The sequence below is a fragment of the Salmo salar genome, chromosome 03, assembly GCF_965601325.2.
Source record: "Salmo salar chromosome 03, fSalSal1, whole genome shotgun sequence".
Taxonomy (NCBI): Eukaryota; Metazoa; Chordata; class Actinopteri; order Salmoniformes; family Salmonidae; genus Salmo; species Salmo salar.
In genome coordinates this window covers 4,445,993-4,470,000 of record NC_138293.1, presented here as the reverse complement: position 1 = coordinate 4,470,000, position 24,008 = coordinate 4,445,993, and the positions used below count along the sequence as shown (strand labels likewise).

At 45.9% G+C, this 24,008-nt stretch overlaps 2 protein-coding genes across 7 annotated transcripts in view; both read right to left on the bottom strand.

The window, feature by feature from the left end:
- Positions 1–2,465, bottom strand: part of LOC106596679 (twisted gastrulation protein homolog 1-A) — a 59,668-nt gene extending 57,203 nt beyond the window's left edge. The window contains exon 1 of one of the 2 annotated variants that reach the window (XM_082973201.1): positions 2,310–2,465. In XM_082973201.1, coding sequence (XP_082829327.1) covers positions 2,310–2,415 — 106 coding nt within the window. In that variant the 5' untranslated portion in view covers positions 2,416–2,465. Of the gene's footprint in view, positions 1–882; positions 1,405–2,309 lie in introns of those variants that run through there. The other variant, XM_082973202.1, reaches the window with a different exon arrangement.
- Positions 2,466–14,795: 12,330 nt separating this feature from the next.
- Positions 14,796–24,008, bottom strand: part of ankrd12 (ankyrin repeat domain 12) — a 52,601-nt gene continuing 43,388 nt past the window's right edge. For 3 of the 5 annotated variants that reach the window (XM_045714421.2, XM_045714423.2, XM_082973199.1), the window contains 6 exons: positions 19,325–23,889; positions 17,813–18,064; positions 17,246–17,344; positions 16,803–16,979; positions 15,542–15,640; positions 14,796–15,198 (listed from right to left, as the gene is read on the bottom strand). In XM_045714421.2, coding sequence (XP_045570377.1) covers positions 15,013–15,198; positions 15,542–15,640; positions 16,803–16,979; positions 17,246–17,344; positions 17,813–18,064; positions 19,325–23,889 — 5,378 coding nt within the window. In that variant the 3' untranslated portion in view covers positions 14,796–15,012. The remainder of the gene's footprint in view (positions 15,199–15,541; positions 15,641–16,802; positions 16,980–17,245; positions 17,345–17,812; positions 18,065–19,324; positions 23,890–24,008) is intronic. The other 2 variants (XM_045714422.2, XM_082973200.1) reach the window with 1 other exon arrangement.

Below are 24,008 nucleotides of genomic sequence, written 5' to 3'. Positions count from 1 at the left end.
GAGGACTCACTAAACAGAGAACATCCCTGGTCATCCCTACTGACTCACTAAATGCTTTGTTTGTAAATGATGTCTGAGTGTTGGAGTGTCCCCCTGGCTTTCCGTAAAATAAAATAAAACGAGAAAATGATGCTGTCTGGTTTGCGAAATATAAGGACTTTGAAATGATTTATACTTTAGATACTTCAGTATATTTAAAACCACTCCGCCGGCTCGGGACTTTAACTTTTACTTGAGTCATTTTCTATTAAAAGGTATCTTTACTTTTACTCAAGTATGACAACTGAATACTTTTCTCCACCACTGCAGATACACACAGAACAGTCAGGTTCAGCTGTGAATAACGCAGAGGATTTACATTCTCTATGACAAGACAGCAAAACTGACGAGAACTTTTATAGGCCAATTACGGAAAGATAAAAGTTCTATCAAATCAATAACTCAAACAGTATTGTTATGAAATCCTGTTTGGTTACAACATATTGACAATAATGTAAACTCCCATTTGATGTAATGAATAAAAATGTCTCAGCTGTGGTTTTTTTTTTTTTGTGTGTTTCTATTATTACAGATACACTGAAGCAGCCTGAGCCGTTAGTAGAAGATGTATGTTCCCCAAATGAGAGAATATTAGGGTGACATTTGCCTTGCCCTTTAATTTCTCACAATGGAAAGAGGAGAAGACCATTGTGAAAAGCACAAAGTTATAGTCATTGCGTTAATGACACTGCACCGCCTAACATACCTTCTTCTCATCGTTCATTCCAAGGGTTAAAACGCATACCTAGAACACCTAAACCGTTTCCTCGTCCGCACAACACCGATTCATCAAGTAACGCCACATGGAGTCAAAATTAGATTTTTTTTTTTTAAAACACTCACCGCAACAGAGTTACAATAGTTTGGGACTTTTGTTTTTGATTGACTGCTGTAATCTCCTCTGAAAGCAACTCCGTCACTTTCCTCTCCGGTTCAGGATGGAACTGTACCGTTAATAATAATAATAATACTGTGGACTGCAGCGGTCTGGGCGTCCGTTTCTCTGCCACAGCAAACACACATCTACAAGCGGTTGGGCGGCTTAAAGACACACTGTACATTTTCCCATCCCGAGTAGTCCAGGAGCTTGGTCCGTCAGTTAGTTGGACGCATAGGACGCGTTTGAGTGGTAAGGCGAAAAAGCAACTGACTGTTGACGAAAGTCGAGGGTTGAAGTCGGGGATGGGTGAATCTGTAACAGCCGAAAGTCGGACACTAATGTGGTTTTTCGACAGCAAGTCTCTGATCTACATGGCAGTGTTATCGTTGTTTATAAAAGTTGGTATATAACCTCTACAGGATCAGTGTCCCGTTTATAAAAGTTGGTATTTAATCTGGCGATGTATCATTCAGGGCAGGTGGGTCTCCTGTTTAGCTAAAATATACATATATATTGGCCTGTTTTCCATGTTATTGTGGCATTAATATGTGTCACATATCAGTTTGCAAACAATGTAAAAAAAAAATAATAATAATAATAATAAAGAATTGAGTTAATAAAGCCGCATACAAACATGGTCTATTTTTTTGCTTTCTTGAGTAATGCCCGGTGTGGACCATTTTCAACCGAAGGAAAGCGGTGCGGATGGAGGACCGTTAGGCGGCGCGAACGTGGCGTGTGAAGCGGTGAAAACATTTTCCAACTTTATGTAAATCACCAGCGGCGACCACTGGGCGATGACCAATCATATCGAGTGGTTCCCGTGACGATGACCAATCATATCGAGTGGTTCCCTTGACGATAACCAATCATATCGAGTGGTTCCCGTGACGAATTTGACGCTATGCGACCCAACGCTGGAGACTTTCTTCAACAAAGATGGCTGACAAAAATACTAGGACGGAAACAAATGTAGGTGATTATAACCTTATAACGAATCTTGCCCCAAAAAAAGTACAGTGGACAGGAATATGTTAGTTATTGTAGAGACAAACAATTATGCATTTTCTTGGTGTTAAAGTTAATTTACGAAAATCCATATTTAGCAAGCTAGCAGACTAGCTAACATTAGCCAGCTAGCTGGCTAGCTTTGTGGGCATTGTGACATGAGTATTAAAATGTAATTCTGGTTGTTTAATGTTTTAGGGACAACCAACAAACCAGGCTGTCATCTTCTGAAACAGTGGATGTAAAGAATCTAGCTAGCTAAATCATTTACTGCAAATTGAATGTGCAATTTTTTAAGCTTGCCTTGCTGATATTTGCCATGCAATGCAGTTGAAGTAACGTAGCTAGCTAACTATTTTCTTGCAGTGGTGGATTAAAATACCTGTATGCCTATGTAACAGTGTAGGTTCCGTCCCTCTCTTCGCCCCAACCTGGGCTCGAACCAGGGACCCTCTGCACACATCAACAACTGACACCCCACGAAGCATCGTTACCCATCGCGCCACAAAAGCCGCGGCCCTTGCAGAGCAAAGGGGAACAACTACTTCAGGTCTCAGAGCGAGTGACGTCACCGACTGAAACGCTATTAGCGCGCACCACCGCTAACTAACTAGCCATTTCACATCGGTTACACTTATGGATGTGTAGCCGATGTGTGTATGGGACCCTAAAACGTTTGGTATAAATATTAGTTCAGAACCTCAGCTATCATAGCTGGTTGTATCAACTTCAAAACAGTCTGAATGACACGAATGAGGCCTATGGATTGAGTAGAATACAATATCATGTTGTACCAAGGGTGCAAGTCGTATATACATGTAGTTATTACCATGCATGAGATTCCCCACATTGTAGCCTGTACATTTAATATATTCACTGATCATGTACTCTACCTTGGCAAATAAAGGTGCAGTTTAGGTATGAATGTCTTTGAGATTATTTTTCAGTCATGTCCAATACCAGGAGTATCAAATTCCAGTCTTTGAATGATGCTGTGTCTGCATGTATGTATTACAATTATACACTTCAGCAGTGTTTACCAATCTTGGTCCTGGGACAGCAATGGTTACACATTGTAACTAATAGACTAGAAACTGGATTTAACTAGTTAAAGGCTGATTTGTAATTCATATGTACAGAAACAGAATTTAAATAACAGTACACTACACTTCCTGTGCATCATGTAAATACTGTAAAACCAGTTCATCTCAATATCTAATTTCCTTCATCTGCATTGATCTGATAAATACAGGATAGGTGTAGTATTTACTCAAATGATAGACTTAATTTCAACCAGTGAAGAATGTAAAACGCTTTATTGAAAGAAGTTCATTATCCCAGGTGTTATAAATACATAATACATGGATTATAAATATTATAATTGTAATATTATATAAATACAAGTTAAATCTGTACTTTAATGCACATCTGGTGTGCATTATAAAAACATAGGAAGAAAGAGGAGGTGGCGACAAAGGGAAAGAGGTAAGAACAAAGGAGCAGGGAAGGCAGCATATCATTAATGAATCACAGTTCTACCCTAATAGCGTCTCTGGTGGTGTCTCCTAACCAGCCTTGGGCTCCCAGTCGGCCCGAAGGTTATCTTAAGAGTGGGTGAGGTGGCGATGACGGGACTGGCTTCCTCTCTCACATCAAAACATACCTGCAGACGAGTGACAGATGGATAGAGAGAGAGAGAGCATGATTAAGCCTTGTTTTTTTTTTATTCTAACACGGTCAGTCATCATAATCATCAGGAGGTGAAATGCAAAACTGACCTGGGATCATTAACTCTGGGATTACTACATCTCTGTCTGCATTTCAATGTAAAACATCTCTTTAATAATACTTCCTGTTGACCCGACAAAATGACCTCTCACCTCTGATCATGCTGTGCTCTCTATATGTCAGCCAGTTCAGATGCGGGTTCACCAACACAGCTGATATAACCAAGTGGATTTAGGGAGAAGGGGGGGGGGGGGGGGGATGAAGTGAAGGAGAGACTGTTATTGAGAAAATAAAGTAGAGATACAATGTTTAACAGGAATCTGAGCGTGTGGCCTCCCCTGGTGTCCACACTGAGTGTGTAATTTATGCTGAAAAACATGCAGACATGAGGACAAACAATATAGCGTAGTTATTTAAATATAAATAATGAAGTGTCTCACTATTCTCCATGGTTGGCCCTCTTTGAAGGTGGAAGGAGCCACAGTTATACACCTGAGCCTGTTTACTGCACAACACAATCCATCAATCAGATTGATACGTAGGTTATAGGGTGTCTAATTGTTCTAAATGTTTGCAATATGGGTGACTTAAAATAGCCTGTTTTGTTTTTGTACAGACATCACACCCTTACCTAAACAGCACCCTCACCTGAGAAGTAGAAATCAAAGGGAGAGTAACTGTGAATTGAATATCTGTAGTTGACTTAACTATGTAAATGGAAGAATACTCTTATTGCAATGTGAATGGCTCTTTAAAAGAGCATTTGGTTGTGCATAGTGTACAGTTGTGGCCAAAAGTTTTGAGAATGACACAAATATTAATTTCCACAAAGTTTGCTGCTTCAGTGTCTTTAGATATTTTTGTCAGATGTTACTATGGAATACTGAAGTATAATTACAAGCATTTCATAAGTGTCAAAGGCTTTTATTGACAATTACATGAAGTTGATGCAAAGAGTCAATATTTACAGTGTTGACCCTTCTTTTTCAAGACCTCTGCAATCCGCCCTGGCATGCTGTCAATTAACTTCTGGGCCACATCCTGTCTGATGGCAGCCCATTCTTGCATAATCAATGCTTGGAGTATGTCAGAATTTGTGGGTTTTTGTTTGTCCATCCGCCTCTTGAGGATTGACCACAAGTTCTCAATGGGATTAAGATCTGGGGAGTTTCCTGGCCATGGACCCAAAATATCGATGTTTTGTTCCCCGAGCCACTTAGTTATCACTTTTGCCTTATGGCAAGGTGCTCCATCATGCTGCATTGTTCGTCCCCAAACTGTTCCTGGATGGTTGGGAGAAGTTGCTCTCAGAGGATGTGTTGGTACCATTCTTTATTCATGGCTGTGTTCTTAGGCAAAATTGTGAGTGAGCCCACTCCCTTGGCTGAGAAGCAACCCCACACATGAATGGTCTCAGGATGCTTTACTGTTGGCATGACACAGGACTGATGGTAGAGCTCACCTTGTCTTCTCCGGACAAGCTTTTTTCCGGCTGCCCCAAACAATCAGAAAGGGGATTCATCAGAGAGAATGACTTTACCCCAGTCCTCAGCAGTCCAATCCCTGTACCTTTTGCAGAATATCAGTCTGTCCCTGATGTTTTTCCTGGAGAGAAGTGGCTTCTTTGGTGCCCTTCTTGACACCAGGCCATCCTCCAAAAGTCTTCGCCTCACTGTGCGTGCAGATGCACTCACACCTGCCTGCTGCCATTCCTGAGCAAGCTCTGTACTGGTGGTGCCCCGATCCTGCAGCTGAATCAACTTTAGGAGACGGTCCTGGCGCTTGCTGGACTTTCTTGGGCGCCCTGAAGCCTTCTTCACAACAATTGAACCGCTCTCCTTGAAGTTCTTGATGATCCGATAAATGGTTGATTTAGGTGCAATCTTATATCCTTGCCTGTGAAGCCATTTTTGTGCAAAGCAATGACGGCACATGTTTCCTTGCAGGTAACCATGGTTGACAGAGGAAGAACAATGATTCCAAGCACCACCCTCCTTTTAAAGCTTCCAGTCTGTTATTCGAACTCATTCAGCATGACAGAGTGATCTCCAGCATTGTCCTCGTCAACACTCACACCTGTGTTAACGAGAGAATCACTGACATGATGTCAGCTGGTCCTTTTGTGGCAGGGCTGAAATGCAGTGGAAATGTTTCGGGGGGATTCAGTTCATTTGCATGGCAAAGAGGGACTTTGCAATTAATTGCAATTCATCTGATCACTCTTCATAACATTCTGGAGTATATGCAAATTGCCATCACACAAACTGAGGCAGCAGACTTTGTGAAAATTCATTTTTGTGTCTTTCTCAAAACTTTTGGCCACAACTGTAGATTACCTTAAAACGTGTAGTCTACGGTGTTGCAAGGGAACAGCACCCTCTTTGAAGAAGTAAGAGCTGAAGATCTCCCATAGATTGCCTCCCATGCTGCGTTGTTGGACCCCATCCTTGAAACATCCTGGAGAGCAGCAGACCTCTCCTCTGGCACACAGGAACGAGCTGCAGAGCCCCTCCTGGTCCTCTTGGTCATCCTCAGGAAGTTATACAGGACACAGGTAGCCTTCACACACCTGAATTCCCCCAGGAGGCAGTCCCAGATGGCCCTGGTCACCCAACCTTTCAGTGCCCTACACGGTAACTGTAGGCAATCGTTTTGAAGGAATCTCCAGTTACAAGGTACAGTTGAAGTCGGAAGTTTATATACACCTTAGCCAAATACATTTAAACTCAGTTTTTCACAATTCCTGACATTTAATCCTAGTAACAATTCCCTGTCTTAGGTCAGTTAGGATCACCACTTTATTTTAAGAATGTGAAATGTCAGAATAATAGAAGAGAGAATGATTTATTTCAGCTTTTATTTCTTTCACTCACATTCCCAGTGGGTCAGAAGTTTACATACACTCAATTAGTATTTGGTAGCATTGCCTTTAAATTGTTTAACTTGGGTCAAATGTGTCGGGTAGCCCTCCACAAGCTTCCTACAATAAGTTGGGTGAATTTTGGCCCATTCCTCCTGACAGAGCTGGTGTAACTGAGTCAGGTTTGTAGGCCTCCTTGCTCACACACGCTTTTTCAGTTCTGCCCACACCTCTTTTTCAGTTCTGCCCACACATTTTCTATAGGATTGAGGTCAGGGCTTTGATGGCCACTCCAATACCTTGACTTTGTTGTCCTTAAGCCATTTTGCCACAACTTTGGAAGTATGCTTGGGGCCATTTGCGACCAAGCTTTAACTTCCTGACTGATGTCTTGAGATGTTGCTTCAATATATCCACATAAATTTCCTCCCTCATGATGCCATCTATTTTGTTAAGTGCATCAGTCCCTCCTGCAGCAAGGCACCCCCACAACATGATGCTGCCACCCCCATGCTTCACGGTAGGGATGGTGTTCTTCGGCTTGCAAGCCTCCCCCATTTTCCCCCAAACATAACAATGGTCATTATGGCCAAAAAGTTATGTTTTTGTTTAATCAGACCAGAGGACATTTCTCCAAAAAGTACAATCTTTGTCCCCATCTGCAGTTGCAAACTGTAGACTCGCTTTTTTATGGCGGTTTTGGAGCAGTGGCTTCTTCCTTGCTGAGCGGACTTTCAGGTTATGTCAATATAGGACTCGTTTTACTGTGGATATAGATACTTTTGTACCCGTTTCCTCCAGCATCTTCACAAGGTCCTTTGCTGTTCTGGGATTGACTTGCACTTTTTTCACCAAAGTACGTTCATCTCTAGGAGACAGAAAGCATCTCCTTTCTGAGCCGTATGATGGCTGTGTGGTCCCATGGTGTTTATACTTGTGTACTATTGTTTGTACAGATGAACGTGGCACCTTCAGGCGTTTGGAAATTGCTCCCATGGATGAACCAGACTTGTGGAGGTCTACAATTGTTTTTCTGAGGTCTAGGATGATTTCTTTTGATTTTCCCATGATGTCAAGCAAAGAGGCACTGAGTTTGAAGATGGGCCTTGAAATACATCCACAGGTACACCTCCAATTGACTCAAATGATGTCAATTAACCTATCAGAAATGTCTAAAGCCATGACATTTTCAGAAAATGTTCCAAGCTGTTTAAAGGCATAGTCACCTTAATGTATGTAAACTTCTGACCCACTGGAATTGTGATACAGTGAATGCTAAGTGAAATAATCTGTCTGTAAACAATTGTTGGAAAAATTACTTGTGTCATGCACAAAGTAGATGTCCTAACCGACTTGCTAAAACTATAGTTTGTCAACAAGACATTTGTGGAGTGGTTGAAAAACGAGTTTTAATGACTCCAACCTAAGTGTAAGTAAACTTCTGACTTCAACTGTATGTGTAGGAATATGGAAAATAGTGTCATTATTAGACTTTTACATCACCAGGTCATTGTGGATTGAGTCCCCAGGACCAGGACTGAGAACCACTTCTCTTCATTTGGGACCTCTTCATATGTAGACTGGCTTTCGTAGCCCTCTTTATTGGAGGACAGAAAACCTCACAAGAAACTGACTTCATTATAGTCAAATTACACCACACTGAATATTATGTTACTATTATCTCCGTCCTCACTTATAGGGACAGGAACTACACAAAAGTATCCAGAATAGCCTCCTCTTTGACAGTTGGTGCTGCTATTCTTTCACCCTCCTCCATCGCTGTTAGCTAGCTACCTGCAAATGTATTTTGAGTTAGCTTTTTTTACAGTGATAAATACATCAAGATTAGCTAGCTAATATAAAGTAAGGTAGCTGGTAAAAATGTTATTCACTTAGCTAGCTATCTATACAGTATGTAAAGTTGGCTAGATAGCTAGCTCATTTAGCAGCTCATTTGAGTTAGCCTGCACTGTTGCTAGTTAGCTAATCATACATTGTTTTTTTTTTTAAAAACATTTTCGAAATGTATTTACTTATTTGAATAGGTTCTCCCAGCCATGTGGACGATTGGAAGCAGGGCAGCGAAGTTATTTTGTCACCAGAGTGGTTTAGAGCATATTTACTATTTACCTGTGAATACATTCATGAAAGAGAATGGATTAACCTATTTACCCATTTAATAACCAGACCTTCATACAAACTTGCTATGCTGAATTCTTGACGCATCATCGAACATGCTGCCAGAACTCCCAAGCGAGCCACTCTGGGCGGCCAAAATGGCACGTGGCAATTTACCACCTGCTAGTGTACGCAAGCTGTTTGGCAGCTTCAAAACGCAGGTGTCAGCCTAGCTCAGTGCTTTCTGTGGTGGTGAGGCAGCCAGGGGAAAATACGGAGCGTAGGGGTTGGTAGCGTTCTCTAGTTGCGCCGTGATTGACTCAGTGTTCCATCACTCATGGGGACACTACGTCACCGCAAAATCTACGGGTAGAGCTCGAAAATTCAAGCCCCTTGGGTGTTGCCATAGTACCCATCCAAGAAGGCTCAAGGTCATTGGACACATAAAATGACGTCAATTCACGTTAGCTTTGATTGGACTGATCATGTCAACATTATACTTTCAAAATCTTAGCTAGCAGACATCATCATGAATCAAGTCGACAGTCTACTGGCAAAATCTTTTCAATCCTTGTCATATGAAGATAAATTATTGATAAAATGTATCGGTGCTCATTGGCCATAAGTTGGAAATCGCAAATTCAACAATGAGTGCTAAGGCGCCACTGCAGCCCCAGGTTCGATCCCAGGCTGTGTTACAGCCGGCTGTGACTGGGAGACCCATGAGGCGGCGCACAATTGGCCCAGCGTGGTCCGGAGGTTTTGGCCGGCATGTCCTCGTCACATCGTGCTCTAGCAACTCATTGTGGCGGGCCTGGGCGAATTCCAAGTCGGGATTTCGAGCCTCTTTCTATAGCCCACAAGAAGGACCGCCGTGCCACATTCCTATTCAAGTGAGCACAGCACAAGGTGAGTCCAAAAATGTATTGTATGTTGCTGCATAAATTATATACCAGGGAGATAGTATTACTTTCTTGGCTATAGTATTACTTCCTTGGCTATAGCATACATAAGTGTATGTTGTGTAGTAAGCTGTTAGTAGCCCATGTGCCTCACCCTAATAATTTGGTCCCTTTCCTCCCTCAAAACTTAGTCTAGTGTTCTAACTTGGTGGTGCACATGTAGCCTATAGCCTGTTTTAGATCAATGTAATCATTGAATATTGTAGGAGTTTTCATTGTCTGCTTATATGCCCCCTTTATTTATCCTACGGTTCTGACTTGGTGTACAGGGAGAATACTGTAATAAATAGCCCATGTTCTGAATTCTGTCACTTTACATTTCAAAAGTGCTGAACAAATAGTTATATTGACTACGTCCATCCTAGCTCGCTCATTAATGTCTTAACCGAAATTACAGATTGTCTCTTATCCACTCATTGTCCCCTTATGCCATAGTTTGTACATCTCAATTGTCAGTAGAAACCACATTTGTTTAAGCAAGTCAGCCATATCAGCTATGCTTTTTTATTTAAAGGCAGTAAATGTGGCTTAATGAACTGTTTTGCCGTCAGACAAGGCTCCGCTGATAACCAGGTGTAGCGGTGGTAAGGATTCACTCCATGGTGCTGAAAAGAAAGCTCTGCTGTTGGGACAGATTTACGTAGGCTCTAATAGTTTGGCATGCATCCCAAAGAAAATTGTATTTTTGCCCCACCAAAATTGACATGCTAAAATCGCCACTGGTCTTTATAATGTCGAAATAAACATATCTCCAACCTTCATACCACACCGACAAACTTAAATCATACACTCAAATCATTCAGCGAAAGCCTCAAATATCACATTCAATTTGTATTACTTCACTGTAGCATATTCATATACAGTATATGAATATGCAGCAAAGAAGTTGGTTCCCGTTTCAGTCACGTTCACGTGGGTCAAACAGAAACACCCTAATGATTGGTTGATAATAGACCCCTCCCCCCCACACACACTGCAGGTAATGGCTGCAGGATGAAGAGGGTAAAGCGCAACTACAGAAACCTGCAGTCAAAACTTCATGACCTTATTATCACCTGAAACCCCACCTCTTTAAGGAATACCTAGGATAGGATAAAGTAATCCTTCTAACCCCCCCTAAAAGATTTAGATGCACTATTGTAAAGTGGTTGTTCCACTGGATATCATAAGGTGAATGCACCAATTCGTAAGTCGCTCTGGATAAGAGCGTCTGCTAAATGACGTAAATGTAAAGATTTTTTTTTTAAAAGACCATTCAGTCTACGTGTAAGCGCAAGTCAGACAATTCTTAATTTTTTTACCCCATAATGATATTTCTTGTTGAAAAGGCGGTGACCAACGATTTGATAAAACTGACCCGAATCAACGACTTCAATAGATATTGTATCTGTCCCATTATGGCATCGGTGACAGCACGGCAGTATCATGGTGTCGGTGACAGCACGGGCAGTATTATGGCGTCGGTGAGAGCACGGCAGTATCATGGTGTCGGTGAGAGCACGGCAGTATCATGTGTCGGTGCAGCACGGGCAGTATTATGGCGTCGGTGACAGCACGGCAGTATCATGGTGTCGGTGACAGCACGGGCAGTATTATGGCGTCGGTGAGAGCACGGCAGTATCATGGTGTCGGTGAGAGCACGGCAGTATCATGTGTCGGTGCAGCACGGGCAGTATTATGGCGTCGGTGAGAGCACGGCAGTATTATGGCGTCGGTGAGAGCACGGCCAGTATCATGGCGTCGGTGAGAGCACGGCCAGTATCATGGCGTCGGTGAGAGCACGGCCAGTATCATGGCGTCGGTGAGAGCACGGCCAGTATCATGGCGTCGGTGAGAGCACGGCCAGTATCATGGCGTCGGTGAGAGCACGGCCAGTATCATGGCGTCGGTGAGAGCACGGCCAGTATCATGGCGTCGGTGAGAGCACGGCCAGTATCATGGCGTCGGTGAGAGCACGGCCAGTATCATGGCGTCGGTGAGAGCACGGGCAGTATCATGGCGTCGGTGAGAGCACGGGCAGTATTATGGCGTCGGTGAGAGCACGGGCAGTATCATGGCGTCGGTGAGAGCACGGACAGTAATATGGCGTCGGTGAGAGCACGGCAGTATCATGGCGTCGGTGAGAGCACGGCAGTATCATGGCGTCGGTGAGAGCACGGGCAGCACCAATGATCTCCATTTTGTAGTCCATCTTCTTCTACTACGAGTCGGTAAACTGTCAGGGTGCCGCCACCCGGACTGTGTTGTTTGAACAGGTATAGATCGAAGGTTGGCGATTTACTGCCATCTGCAGTTACGGAATGTTTTCGCTCACAAGGATAATTCATTGGCTGATCCCACTTGATGACCTGGATGGAATTATGTGATCCTTCCCTTAACCCATAGGAAGTCCCGCCCTGTTACCTACTTCAAAAAAATTGTGAAAGTGGTCAATGGCGCTGCCCATACTAGAACAGTCTTTTGGTCACTGAAGTCCTCGATCTCCAAATGTTGTTTGGACAGGAGGTTAGGCAGGTGAGACGAATGAGCGGGGCGGGGTTGGTCTGCTCTTCAAGAGAACCTGCGAATGGGGGGCATTCTGTACACTTTAGGGGTGAAAGGTCAACTGGGAAGCCATCAAGTAGCAGTGTATAGGCATCCCCCCCCACTGAGAGACTAGCCGCTGACGTGCTTCCCACACAAGGTAATATACACCTTGTTTTTCTATTGTAGAGGCAGATGTTAGTTAGCCAAATCAACACAACTCAGTAAGTGACAGATCCATTCAGGCGCTTAACATCTGGTTGAACCCATTTATAAAAACAGCAAACAATTTAACAGCATTGATTTTGGGACATCATTACTGGGATGTGTATGTCGCCACCTACTGGAAGGATACAGTTATGCCACCGACAGATTCTGATAAAGAAAAACAATCACTCTACAAAATCCTAATCCCCCCCCCCCCCCCTTAGACATGAAACCCTAGCCTCACAAGCGTCCACATCTCTGCGGCAAGCGTTTATTGGAGTGATTGATAATTAATAAATAATAAATCAATTCAGCAGTAGTCGTCAGGCAAATAAAAACCATTAATAACAGATTGCTAATAGACACACAAAAAAAAAAAGTTGATGAAACCAAAACGAGATTTGAATTCACAACCAATAAAATTTATTCAATTATATATTACAAATATGTACATGTCATGTAGCAAGTAAATATTAAAATAGACATATTTTTAGAACTTTCGTTCAAAAAGGCATTACGTTTGAAAAAATAGGTTTTGTTGTGATCTCACATTAAAACTGGAAAAGTATGTTATTTTCTTCTCCTATAGAAGCCACAACAAACGTTGTATTTTTTAATGACACAACCACCGGACAACACACACACACACACGGGTTAGAGAGGCTGTACACGGAGTGTTCCAGTATCCCAAATAGCACCCTATTCCCTATAAAGTGCACTACTTTTCACTAGAGCAAGTATAAGTTCCTGATGAAAAGTAGTGTACTATATAGGGAATAGGGTGCCATTTCAGATGCACACTTTTGTTGCAAACGAGGGGAGCGAATGATGACGAATGACTTCAGATTTTTTGCTTGTTGTTGTTGAAGGTTTAACTGAACAGTCCACGGTCCAGCTTCTTGTGGGATCAGGGAATAAAGTCCACCAGCCTGCAACGACAACAGCATGCACAGCATCCCCCCCCCCCCACAAAAAAATCACAACTCCATTAGAATTAACACCTTGTTGTGGTGCGTGGATCCAACTCTAGTCCAGAAGGGAAAATGGAGACATGAAACGATAGAACCAACGGGAACCAAATCCAACCCAGCACATGCTTAAGAATAGTTAAGCCAATAACATCGACTTTAACAATAATAACAAGGAACTTGTCACTGACTCAATATTAAAAAAAAAAATTTGGTCCAGACAAAACAAGATAACTTTTCACGATTAAAATATCTATGACGGATTTTTTTTTTCTGTACAAGTTTAAAACCATAATTACATGGGTTATTTACAAAATGCACAATCTGTCTGTAGAAAATAAGTTAAAAAAAAAAATTATAATTAAGAGCACAAGTCTGTACATTATGTATTGAACAAAAACGCACTTGAAAACAAAAGTAGAATTGAATTCGTTTTTTTCGGAACCCTGCCTGGTGAGGAAGGTGCAGCGGGATGGTCGTCTCCACAGGGCGGTGCTCTCTACCCCCCCCCAAGAGCGGCGCTGTGCTCTCTACCACCACCCCCCCCCAAGAGCAGCGCTGTGCTCTCTACCCCCCCCCCCCCAAGAGCAGCGCTGTGCTCTCTACCACACCCCCCCAAGAGCGGCGCTGTGCTCTCTACCACACACCCCCAAGAGCGGCGCTGTGCTCTCTACCCCCCCCCCCCCCCCCATGAGCGGCGCTGTGCTCTCTACCCCCCCCCCCCCCCCCCAAGAGCGGCGCTGTGCTCTCTACCACCCCCCCCCCCCCCCCCCCAAGAGCGGCGCTGTGCTCTCTACCACCCCCCCCCCCCCAAGAGCGGCGCTGTGCTCTCTACCACACCCCCCCCAAGAGCGGCCCTGTGCTCTCTACCACACCCCCCCCAAGAGCAGCGCTGTGCTCTCTACCACACCCCCCCCAAGAGCAGCGCTGTGCTCTCTACCACACCCCCCCAAGAGCAGCGCTGTGCTCTCTACCACACCCCCCCAAGAGCAGCGCTGTGCTCTCTACCACACCCCCCCAAGAGCAGCGCTGTGCTCTCTACCACACCCCCCCAAGAGCAGCGCTGTGCTCTCTACCACACCCCCCCAAGAGCAGCGCTGTGCTCTCTACCACACACCCCCAAGAGCGGCGCAGTGCTCTCTACCACACACCCCCAAGAGCAGCGCTGTGCTCTCTACCACACACCCCCAAGAGCGGCGCTGTGCTCTCTACCACACACCCCCAAGAGCAGCGCTGTGCTCTCTACCACACACCCCCAAGAGCGGCGCTGTGCTCTCTACCACACACCCCCAAGAGCAGCGCTGTGCTCTCTACCACACCCCCCCCAAGAGCGGCGCTGTGCTCTCTACCACACCCCCCCCAAGAGCGGCGCTGTGCTCTCTACCACACCCCCCCCAAGAGCGGCGCTGTGCTCTCTACCACACCCCCCCCAAGAGCGGCGCTGTGCTCTCTACCACACCCCCCCCCCCAAGAGCGGCCCTGTGCTCTCTACCACACCCCCCCCCAAGAGCGGCCCTGTGCTCTCTACCACACCCCCCCCCCCAAGAGCGGCCCTGTGCTCTCTACCACACATCCAAGTTCTGTCAACTTCAGTGCTTGACCTTTCTTCTCTCTACTTCATTCCTTCTAGCATGTGACGACCCCCTCCATCACTTCATCCCTGTTAGAGGTAGATGGCCACTAGATGATCAGTCCTCTCTGCCTGACCCTTACCGTGGGTCATATGGGCGTGAGGTCAAAGTCGTCGTTGACCTCTACCAAGGGGATGTAGAACTCGGGTATCTCGAAGATGGAGGTGGACTTGTACATGACTGGATCCAGCTCCTGGAGTTTCAGCTGCCAATGGAGACGCTGGACAGCATTAAGAGCTGCTGCCTCGTGCTGCTGCCGCATCAGAAGACACGTCTGGAGAAGGAGAGGATATTAATAAGATGGAGGAGGAAAGGAAGAAGAGTTACGGAGAGAAGGAGAAAAGGTATGAGACATGAACTTCACCCTAAAACCCAATTCAGACCATTTTTGACATTATTGAGATGCTTGTTTTGCCAAATGAATACATTTCAAAACGAGAAGTACTATCAGAAGTAAAGACGTCAAGCTCTCTCCAAAAAAACGATATGTAGCCACTTTACTGCATCATACCGAATGGATGAACAAAACATACCACCATAGATGACTTTGGCTATATAGGTTCCAACATTAGTTTTACTGCTGCAAGCAGGGCCACGTTTACAGAGACCAAGCTTACCTTGAGTTTATCAAACTTATCGTCCACGTCTTGCAACCAGGACATAAACTGACGGGCGTTGAAACGATCCCTCACAGACGTCTTGCCATCTTGGTCACCCTGGAAACACAACATTGATAATACAATGTTAGCCACAACTGGTAGCGTTAGTTAGTTACAGCTCTGTTAAAACTTCTTAAGGCTAGGGGGCAGTATTCGGAAGTTTGGATGACTGAGGTGCCCAAAGTAAACTGCCTGCTACTCAGGCCCAGAAGCTAGGATATGCATATAATTGGTAGATTTGGATAGAAAACACTCTAAAGTTTCCAAAACTGTTAAAAATAATGTCTGAGTACAACAGAACTGATATGGCAGGCGAAACACCGAGGACAATCCATCAAGGTCACTCAGAAGGACTCTAGTGTTTTGGTGCGCGTGAATGAGAGTGCGCTCCTCGTTGTTTTTCTCCGGTATTGAAAACAGTTTATTCTGTCTTAAATTTTATCGATTATTTCCATATTAGGGTACCCGAGGTTGGATTAGAAACGTTGTTTGAAATGTTTGGACCAAGTTAACAGGTAGCTTATTAGATCCTTTGTAGTCATGTTGGGCGAGATGGAACAGGTGTATTTCTGAATCAAACGCGCCAAATAAAAACAGACATTTTTGGAATATAAAGAAGGACTATCGAACAAAATGACCATTCATTGTGTAACTGGGACCTTTGGGATTGCAAAAAAGATGAAGCTCTTCAAAAGGTAAGCGATTTATTTTATCGCCATTTCTGACTTTTATGATGCATCTGCTTGGTTGGAAAATGTGTAATACTTTTGTATGCGGGGCGCTGTCCTCAGATAATCGCATGGTATGCTTTCGCCGTAAAACCTTTTTGAAATCTGACAAAGCGGCTGGATTAACAAGAAGTTAAGCTTTTAAATGATGTAAGACACTTGTATCTTCATGAATGTTGAATATTACGAAATTTAGTATTTTTGAATTTCGCGATCTGCAATTCACCAGATGTTGTCAAATCGATCCCGGTAACGGGATTCTAGCCGTAAGCAATCCCTAAGAGGTTTTAAACTACTATGGATCAGAACTTACAAAAATATTAAAATACAACTGCTGTTAACCAAAGGGATTCATAAATACATTTCATTAGTTGATGCCAACTTAGGAATTCTACATTATTTTAAGTTTAAATAAATGTGATCGATTGGTCGATACCAAACTTACTGATTCCACATTTTAAATAAAATGTGACTGATTGATGCAAACTTACTGATTCTACAGTACGTGACATCATGCCACTTGCCTGGGCATCCTGCGGCATGTTGTACACCTCGGCGTCCAATAGCACGGTGCACGCACTAAACGGGAGCGTCTGATTGGCTAGTGTTCTGGCAGCCCGGTAGTGAACTCGTAACACTTCCTGTTCGTTGGAAACGATTAACTTTTCCTGGAAGAGAGAAGAGGGGAGTTGAGTTAGACTAGAATAAGAAGTAGGGCCTTTGTTTATGCAATAATTCATAAAGGACTGAACAGGGTGGAGTCGAGTTTAATAGTTGAGACAGAAGAAAGAAGAGAAGATAAAACGTCTCCTACTTGTATTTGTAACGTCAAAACGGTATTCAACGTATATAACAGTTAGGAAATAAGTAATAAGATCAAGCCATAAAAAAAGGGAAAATTAAATAGGACTGAGTTTACATTTACTCCACATACCCGTTCAATGCTGTGTTGCAAGCGTAGCTTCATACGAACAACTTCCTGTTGTTTAAACATCTCCTTCAGTTGGTCCGGTAGAGACGGAGGGGGAGTGATCTGTTAATAAAGACAAATAAATATAAACATTACAAACAGTTCAACATCATGAAACATCTGAAGATTGTTTAATTAGACCCTTTAATGCAGGAGTGTCTTGAGTGGAGGACATTAGCGATAAAGAAACATACAAGAGAGGACAGAGGAGATACAACAGAGGAGATACAACAGAGGAGATACAACAGAGGAGATACAACAGAGGAGATACAACAGAGGAGATACAACAGAGGAGATACAACAGAGGAGATACAACAGAGGAGATACAAGAGAGGACAGAGGAGATACAAGAGAGGACAGAGGAGATACAAGAGAGGACAGAGGAGATACAAGAGAGGACAGAGGAGATACAAGAGAGGACAGAGGAGATACAAGAGAGGACAGAGGAGATAAAATAATAAAAAAAACACAGGAGTGGAGATTTTCAGTCAAGGAGCACCGAACCCTTTAATGATTAAACTCCAGACTCACAGTTGGAATACAGAGTTTGCCGAACGGGTTCCCGTCTAGCAGGTACGATCCAGTAAACGTCATGTATTCGTCGTAATACTGCGGCGGCTGGGGGATGACGCTCAGCAGCACTTTGCGCTTCTCCTCGATCTTCTTGCGGATGTGCAGGAACTCGTAGTAAGGGTTGGCCCTCTCCGTCTGGTACGGCTGAATCTCCTCCAGCTTCAGAGAGTCAACGATGGCCGCCAGAGACGGCTGAGGCTTCTCCTTCCCCTGAGCAAAGACGAGAAGAGGCATACGGTAAGATAAGGTAGAGGAGACATGCGGTAAAGTAGAGGAGATAAACTTTACTGTTCCCAAAATAAGATATTTTGTCCCGAATGTCAACCCTTTACTAAACCTACCGCTCCAGTATCCCCCTCCTTTACTAAACCTACCGCTCCAGTATCCCCCTCCTTTACTAAACCTACCGCTCCAGTATCCCCCTCCTTTACTAAACCTACCGCTCCAGTATCCCCCTCCTTTACTAAACCTACCGCTCCAGTATCCCCCTCCTTTACTAAACCTACCGCTCCAGTATCCCCCTCCTTTACTAAACCTACCGCTCCAGTATCCCCCTCCTTTACTAAACCTACCGCTCCAGTATCCCCCTCCTTTACTAAACCTACCGCTCCAGTATCCCCCTCCTTCACTAAACCTACCGCTCCAGTATCCCCCTCCTTTACTAAACCTACCGCTCCAGTACCGCCTCCTTTACTAACCTACCGCTCCAGTACCGCCTCCTTTACTAACCTACCGCTCCAGTATCCCCCTCCTTTACTAAACCTACCGCTCCAGTATCCCCCTCCTTTACTAAACCTACCGCTCCAGTATCCCCCTCCTTTACTAAACCTACCGCTCCAGTATCCCCCTCCTTTACTAAACCTACCGCTCCAGTATCCCCCTCCTTTACTAAACCTACCGCTCCAGTATCCCCCTCCTTTACTAAACCTACCGCTCCAGTATCCCCCTCCTTTACTAAACCTACCGCTCCAGTATCCCCCTCCTTTACTAAACCTACCGCTCCAGTATCCCCCTCCTTCACTAAACCTACCGCTCCAGTATCCCCCTCCTTTACTAAACCTACCGCTCCAGTACCGCCTCCTTTACTAAACCTACCGCTCCAGTACCGCCTCCTTTACTAACCTACCGCTCCAGTATCCCCCTCCTTTACTAAACCTACCGCTCCAGTATCCCCCTCCTTTACTAAACCTACCGCTCCAGTATCCCCCTCCTTTACTAAACCTTCCGCTCCAGTATCCCCCTCCTTTACTAAACCTACCGCTCCAGTATCCCCCTCCTTTACTAAACCTTCCGCTCCAGTATCCCCCTCCTTTACTAAATCTTCCGCTCCAGTATCCCTCCCCATTCTCCCTTTCCACTTCCTCCCAGTCTCCCTCCTAAACCTCATTCCCTCTCAACCATACACCCCATCCCTCTATTCCTCCCTCACCTCCAATCTCTCCCCTGCCATTATCCTCCAGAGGAACCCACCTGGTGTGTGCTGCCTCCGGCCTGGTTTGAGGTAGACATTCTGGGCATTTTCCTCTTCCTGGGGTGGGTCTGCTGGACGTCCTCGATGGTTACGGAGCGGACCTTGGCCTTAGCCCCGGAGGAGTCAGAGTCTCTGTCCCCAGACTGGGGCGAAGAGCTAGCAGAGACTCCACTGCTGCTGTAACTACCACTACTACCACTCTGGTCTGTCTGGGAGCCTTGCTGGAGGTTACTACACTGTCCAGAAGCACCGGACAGTGTCTGTCCTTCTGATCTCCCCTCAGAGGTAGAAGCCACTTCCATTGGCTCTGGGCATGGCTCCGATTTCACCTCAGGGATGGTGATCATATTACTGCCCTCTGACGAAGACCGACAACTAGTCCTTCCTGTTGACATGACCTCAGGACCTCTGCTCTTCTCTAATGTGTTGTCAGGTGCATCAGAAGTTTCTTCCGATTTGTGTTCAAGGCACGGCCATCGCAACACAGTAGATGGTGTATGCTGGCTAGAATGATCGTTTTTTTCCGGCTGAAGATCGCTGGAATCGACAACGTCACTGGAGAATCTGGATTGCTTACAGTCCTGAACGCTTGCGTCAGTGTCCATGTCCTCTTGAGATTCATTGGTTCTACCAGCACTCTGCATGGACTCCTCTGTACTAACACTGGGCGGTGTTAGTGTGCTGCTGGTGGAGGCTACTGGGTTGTCCATCCATCCTGGTCTTGACGCTCCTAACACACTATCAAGGCTCTCTACAGCTGCTCTGTTGTCAGCGCTGCTGGCTCCACTCTCTACAGGAGTTGTATCTTTAGGATCAAGAACCAGATCTCCACCAATCTCTGTCTTCATCTGCTGTGAGGTCACCATACTGGTGTTTGGAAGGGTTTCCCATGACTGGCTAGCAGAGAGAGATGAGGTGGGTTCGGTGCTGGAGAACGGCAGTTGACAGGATAGAGAAGATAATGTCACCAGTGGCGTCGTGTCCTCAGAGGGCAAGTACTTCGTGCTACATTCAGGCGTCGCAGTGGAGGTCTCCACGGGGATACACTGGACGTCCCGTATTAGGAGAGGATCAGAGGTGGAAGAAAACCCTCTCTGTTCTGGTGTAGCTAGCTGTTGGACACTAGCCTGCTGAAGTGTTGAGGCGTCCTTTACAAGAGGATCTCTGGTGTTGGACGCTTGAGGTGGGAGATGGACACTTGGAGCGGTGTTCCCTTCACTCTCAGCGTTGAGATCTGCATCTGTTCTTGCATTAAGGAGATTTGGAAGCATCTGAGTAGGACCCCTTTGACTCTGGCTCTCCTCTGGATCTGCACAGGTTTCTGAAGGAAGCTGAACACTTGAAGGCTCTTCATTTGGTTGAGCAGCAGGCACCACGCCGGCCTTGGACAGAGTTTCAAAATGTTTACCTGCCGTCGCAGAGTTTGTGTCCTCGTCCAGAATAGCTATAAGGTAGGGGGAAGTGTGCCGGCTCTGCAGCGGAGTCCTATTACCTTGCGCTGAGTCTGGAAGACCGTTGTAGTCTTTGTCGTGAACGGCAGGTGATCTAGACTGTGAGAGGAGGGAAGACAGGAGGAAAAGCGGCTGAGAGTCCTGAGAGGCTTCCAGGGTCATATCCGAGTCGTACTCTACGGGTCTCGGCGTCAGCATGGTTGCCTGACAGGAGTCCTCAGAACTGGCCATGGAGAACATGGACACGGACCTGGACATGAGACCCGACCGCTCGCTCTCCGGCCTGGGTGACCTGCTCAAGCTGTTCTCAATACCAGCCATCAACTTCCCACCGAGGGAGGAGAGTGTCTTCCCGTCCAGGGACATGGTCCTGGAGCTGGCGATCTCCTTTATGGGTTTGTCTCGGTCTCGGCCATGAGCGTCACTAGAGCCTTCGGAGCTCTTGGAGCGAAGCAGTTCTTTGCTCGAACACTGTTCTCCAGACGACAAGGACATCATCTTGGCTTTGCTTTTGAGCTTCCCTGGGTCTGTTGTCGTAGAGGAGGGTCGTTGTTTCATCCTCTCTCTCTCCTTCTGTTTGATCTTTTCTAGATGCTTCCGGTGCCACTGTTCAATCTCCTGGTCCTTCAGACTCAGCATGCGTTCGAAGCTGGTCTGCCTCAGGTCTTCGTTGACCAGACGTTTCTCTTTGGGGCGCTTCTCTTCCCTGGTGGCAGGCGAGGCTTTAGCTTTGGACCTGTTGTCTCGGTCAGTCTCAGTCTCGTTGGACTTGGTCTTACAGGCCTTGCTACCCTCCTTGGAACGGTCCTTGTCGCTCTTGTGACGATCTTTGTCTCGATCTCTGTGCCGGTCAAAGTCTCTGGATTCTCTGTCTCTTCGGTCTCGGTCTTTCTCTGGCGTTTTCGGGACCTCCTCCTTTAGCAGTTTTGCTGGTGTGGTCTTGCCACATTCAGACACATAGCCTTTCTTCTCCTCCAAGGGGAGCTTCAGGTTAGAGCTGGAGGAAGATGAAGAGCCATCTTTAGATTTTTCCCTTTTCTTCTTATCGCAGTCTTTGTCTTTCTCCTTTTCCTTAGCACGATCCAATTTACTTTGATCAGTGTATTTCTCTGAAGGTGGTTTTAGTTTGTTATCCCAGCCTATCCTGTCTTTGTCTCTGTACTCCCTCTCCTGCCTCTCCCTCTCGCTCCTCTTATCCGGCTTCTCTTTGCTCTTCTTGTCCTTGCTCTCTTCGTGTTTTTTTGTCGTGGACAAGGCTCTGAGCTTTTCACTCTCTTTGTGGTTCTTGTCACCAGGGGACGAATGAGATGAGCCAGACGCCATCCTCTCCTTCTCCCTCCAACGATCCATAGAATTTTGTGAATTCTCTGATTTCTCCAGGTGCTCCATCTTAACCTTCTTCTCCTTATCGGGATTCTTTTTATCAGTCTTTTCAGTCTCCCGTTCCTTTACAGAAGGCCTCCTGTCAGATTTGTCCCGTTGGTCTTTCTCAGAGGCATCCAGCCGGTCTAGATCAGCCGTAGACGTGTTCCCCGTTACCGGTTTATCCTTCGGTTCATCTTTCACGCTTGTAGTGTTATGCTGCGTCTCCTCAGGAAGAGAGGTAGTCCGTCCGGAGTTGGAGCTGAGGCAATCTGTCCTCTCCTCACGCTCACTGGGCTTCCCATCTTTTCCTCCTTTCTCTTTACAGACAGCAGAGGTTTCCTTCCCTTCTTTCTTCACCACCTTGTCTTTATCCTTCTCTTGCACCTCTCTCAGCCTCGTCTCCTTGCTGCTACTAGAGGGGTATTTGTCTTTCGTCCCCCTCTCTTCCTTCACAGGAGAGCCGTCTTCCTTCTCGGTCTCGCTCTCAGTTTTCCCTGGAGGCAGAGGTTCGTCATCATTGAAGAAGTTCTCTTTCCAGAACTCCCTGTCGAACTCCTGGTTCCTGTGGCCGTCCTTCCTGCCGCCCTCCTTCTGCCGGTGGCGGTTCCTCTCCCTGTCCGCCTCATACTCCCTGCAGTGGTTGTTCTTCTCTTTGTGTTTTAGTTTATGTTTTTTGACCACTTTGCCATCTTTGTCGGTCTTCCGTAAGGCACCACCACCGTCAGAGCTGTTCACACCGTGGGCAACGCTGCGTTCTTTATTATGCGGACTGGAGCCGCCACCCCCGCCACCAACACTACAGTCCACGGCGACGTCCTTCTGCTGGTGCTTGCTCTTCTCCTTGTGCTTGCAGCCTTTACTACTGGAGCTCTCCGTGCAGAACTCAGACTCTGGGTTGTAGTGGTTGTAGTTGACATCATCCAGCGGACAGGGGCCTTCGGCAATCGAGACGCACGTCATCTTGGCGTTCTCCTGTTTGAGCGGGTTGGAGGACGGATGCTTGTCGGCCAGGCCGTAGTTGAGCTTGGGGGACTTGACGGTGGCGGACAGGTGGAAAAGGTGGACGGACGAGTCGTCCTTGGGACTGAAGGAGATCTTGAACGAGTCCTCGTCCCCACATAGTACTCGGCTGTTCTTGTCCATGTGTGTCTCCGACACGGACACGGTGGCTACGGAAAACACCAGAGCTTTGCTGTTCTCCTTCTCGTCCTCCTGGTTCTCCTGGTTCTCCTTGTTCTTGTTCTGGTTCTTTTTCTTGACTTTGCTGCTTTTGTCTTTCTGTTCGGAAGTCGCGAGGCTGCTGAGGTTCTCTTTCTTAGTCCTGCTGGTGTCTGACGCCTTGTGTCCCTCAGAGCTGTTGGAGCAGGTCGGAGAGCTCCTTCTCTCTGTTGGCATCTCCATCTCATCACTGGAACTATCCGAGCTGCAGTAGCGAACACGGGACAACGTCTTCGTCTTCTTAGACTTAGAGGACTGGACTGAGCCGCTCCCGTCCCCTTTATTGCTCTGCTTCACCAAATTATTTCTTTCCTTCTCCCTCAGCTCTCTCCGGAGGATGTGTCGATCGTTCAGGGCTTTACTCAAGTCCTCTTCATCTTTGAACTCATACTCATCCAGGCCGGACATGGAGGATGAGGCCTTCACGGTGCTCTGCTTTCCGTCTGAGTCCTTTTCCGCGTCCGAGTCATCCAGGTTGTCGTCATCAACATCGACGCTGGAGGGGTTCACCGACGGAGAGCCTTCTGACTCTGTGGAGAGAACATAGGAAAACAGAGGAATTAAAATCTTGTTTGATTGCCAGTGTTTGTATAGTGTTGAGGAACACAGAATGATTACAACCTTGTTTTTAAATCAAGTTTGATTAAAA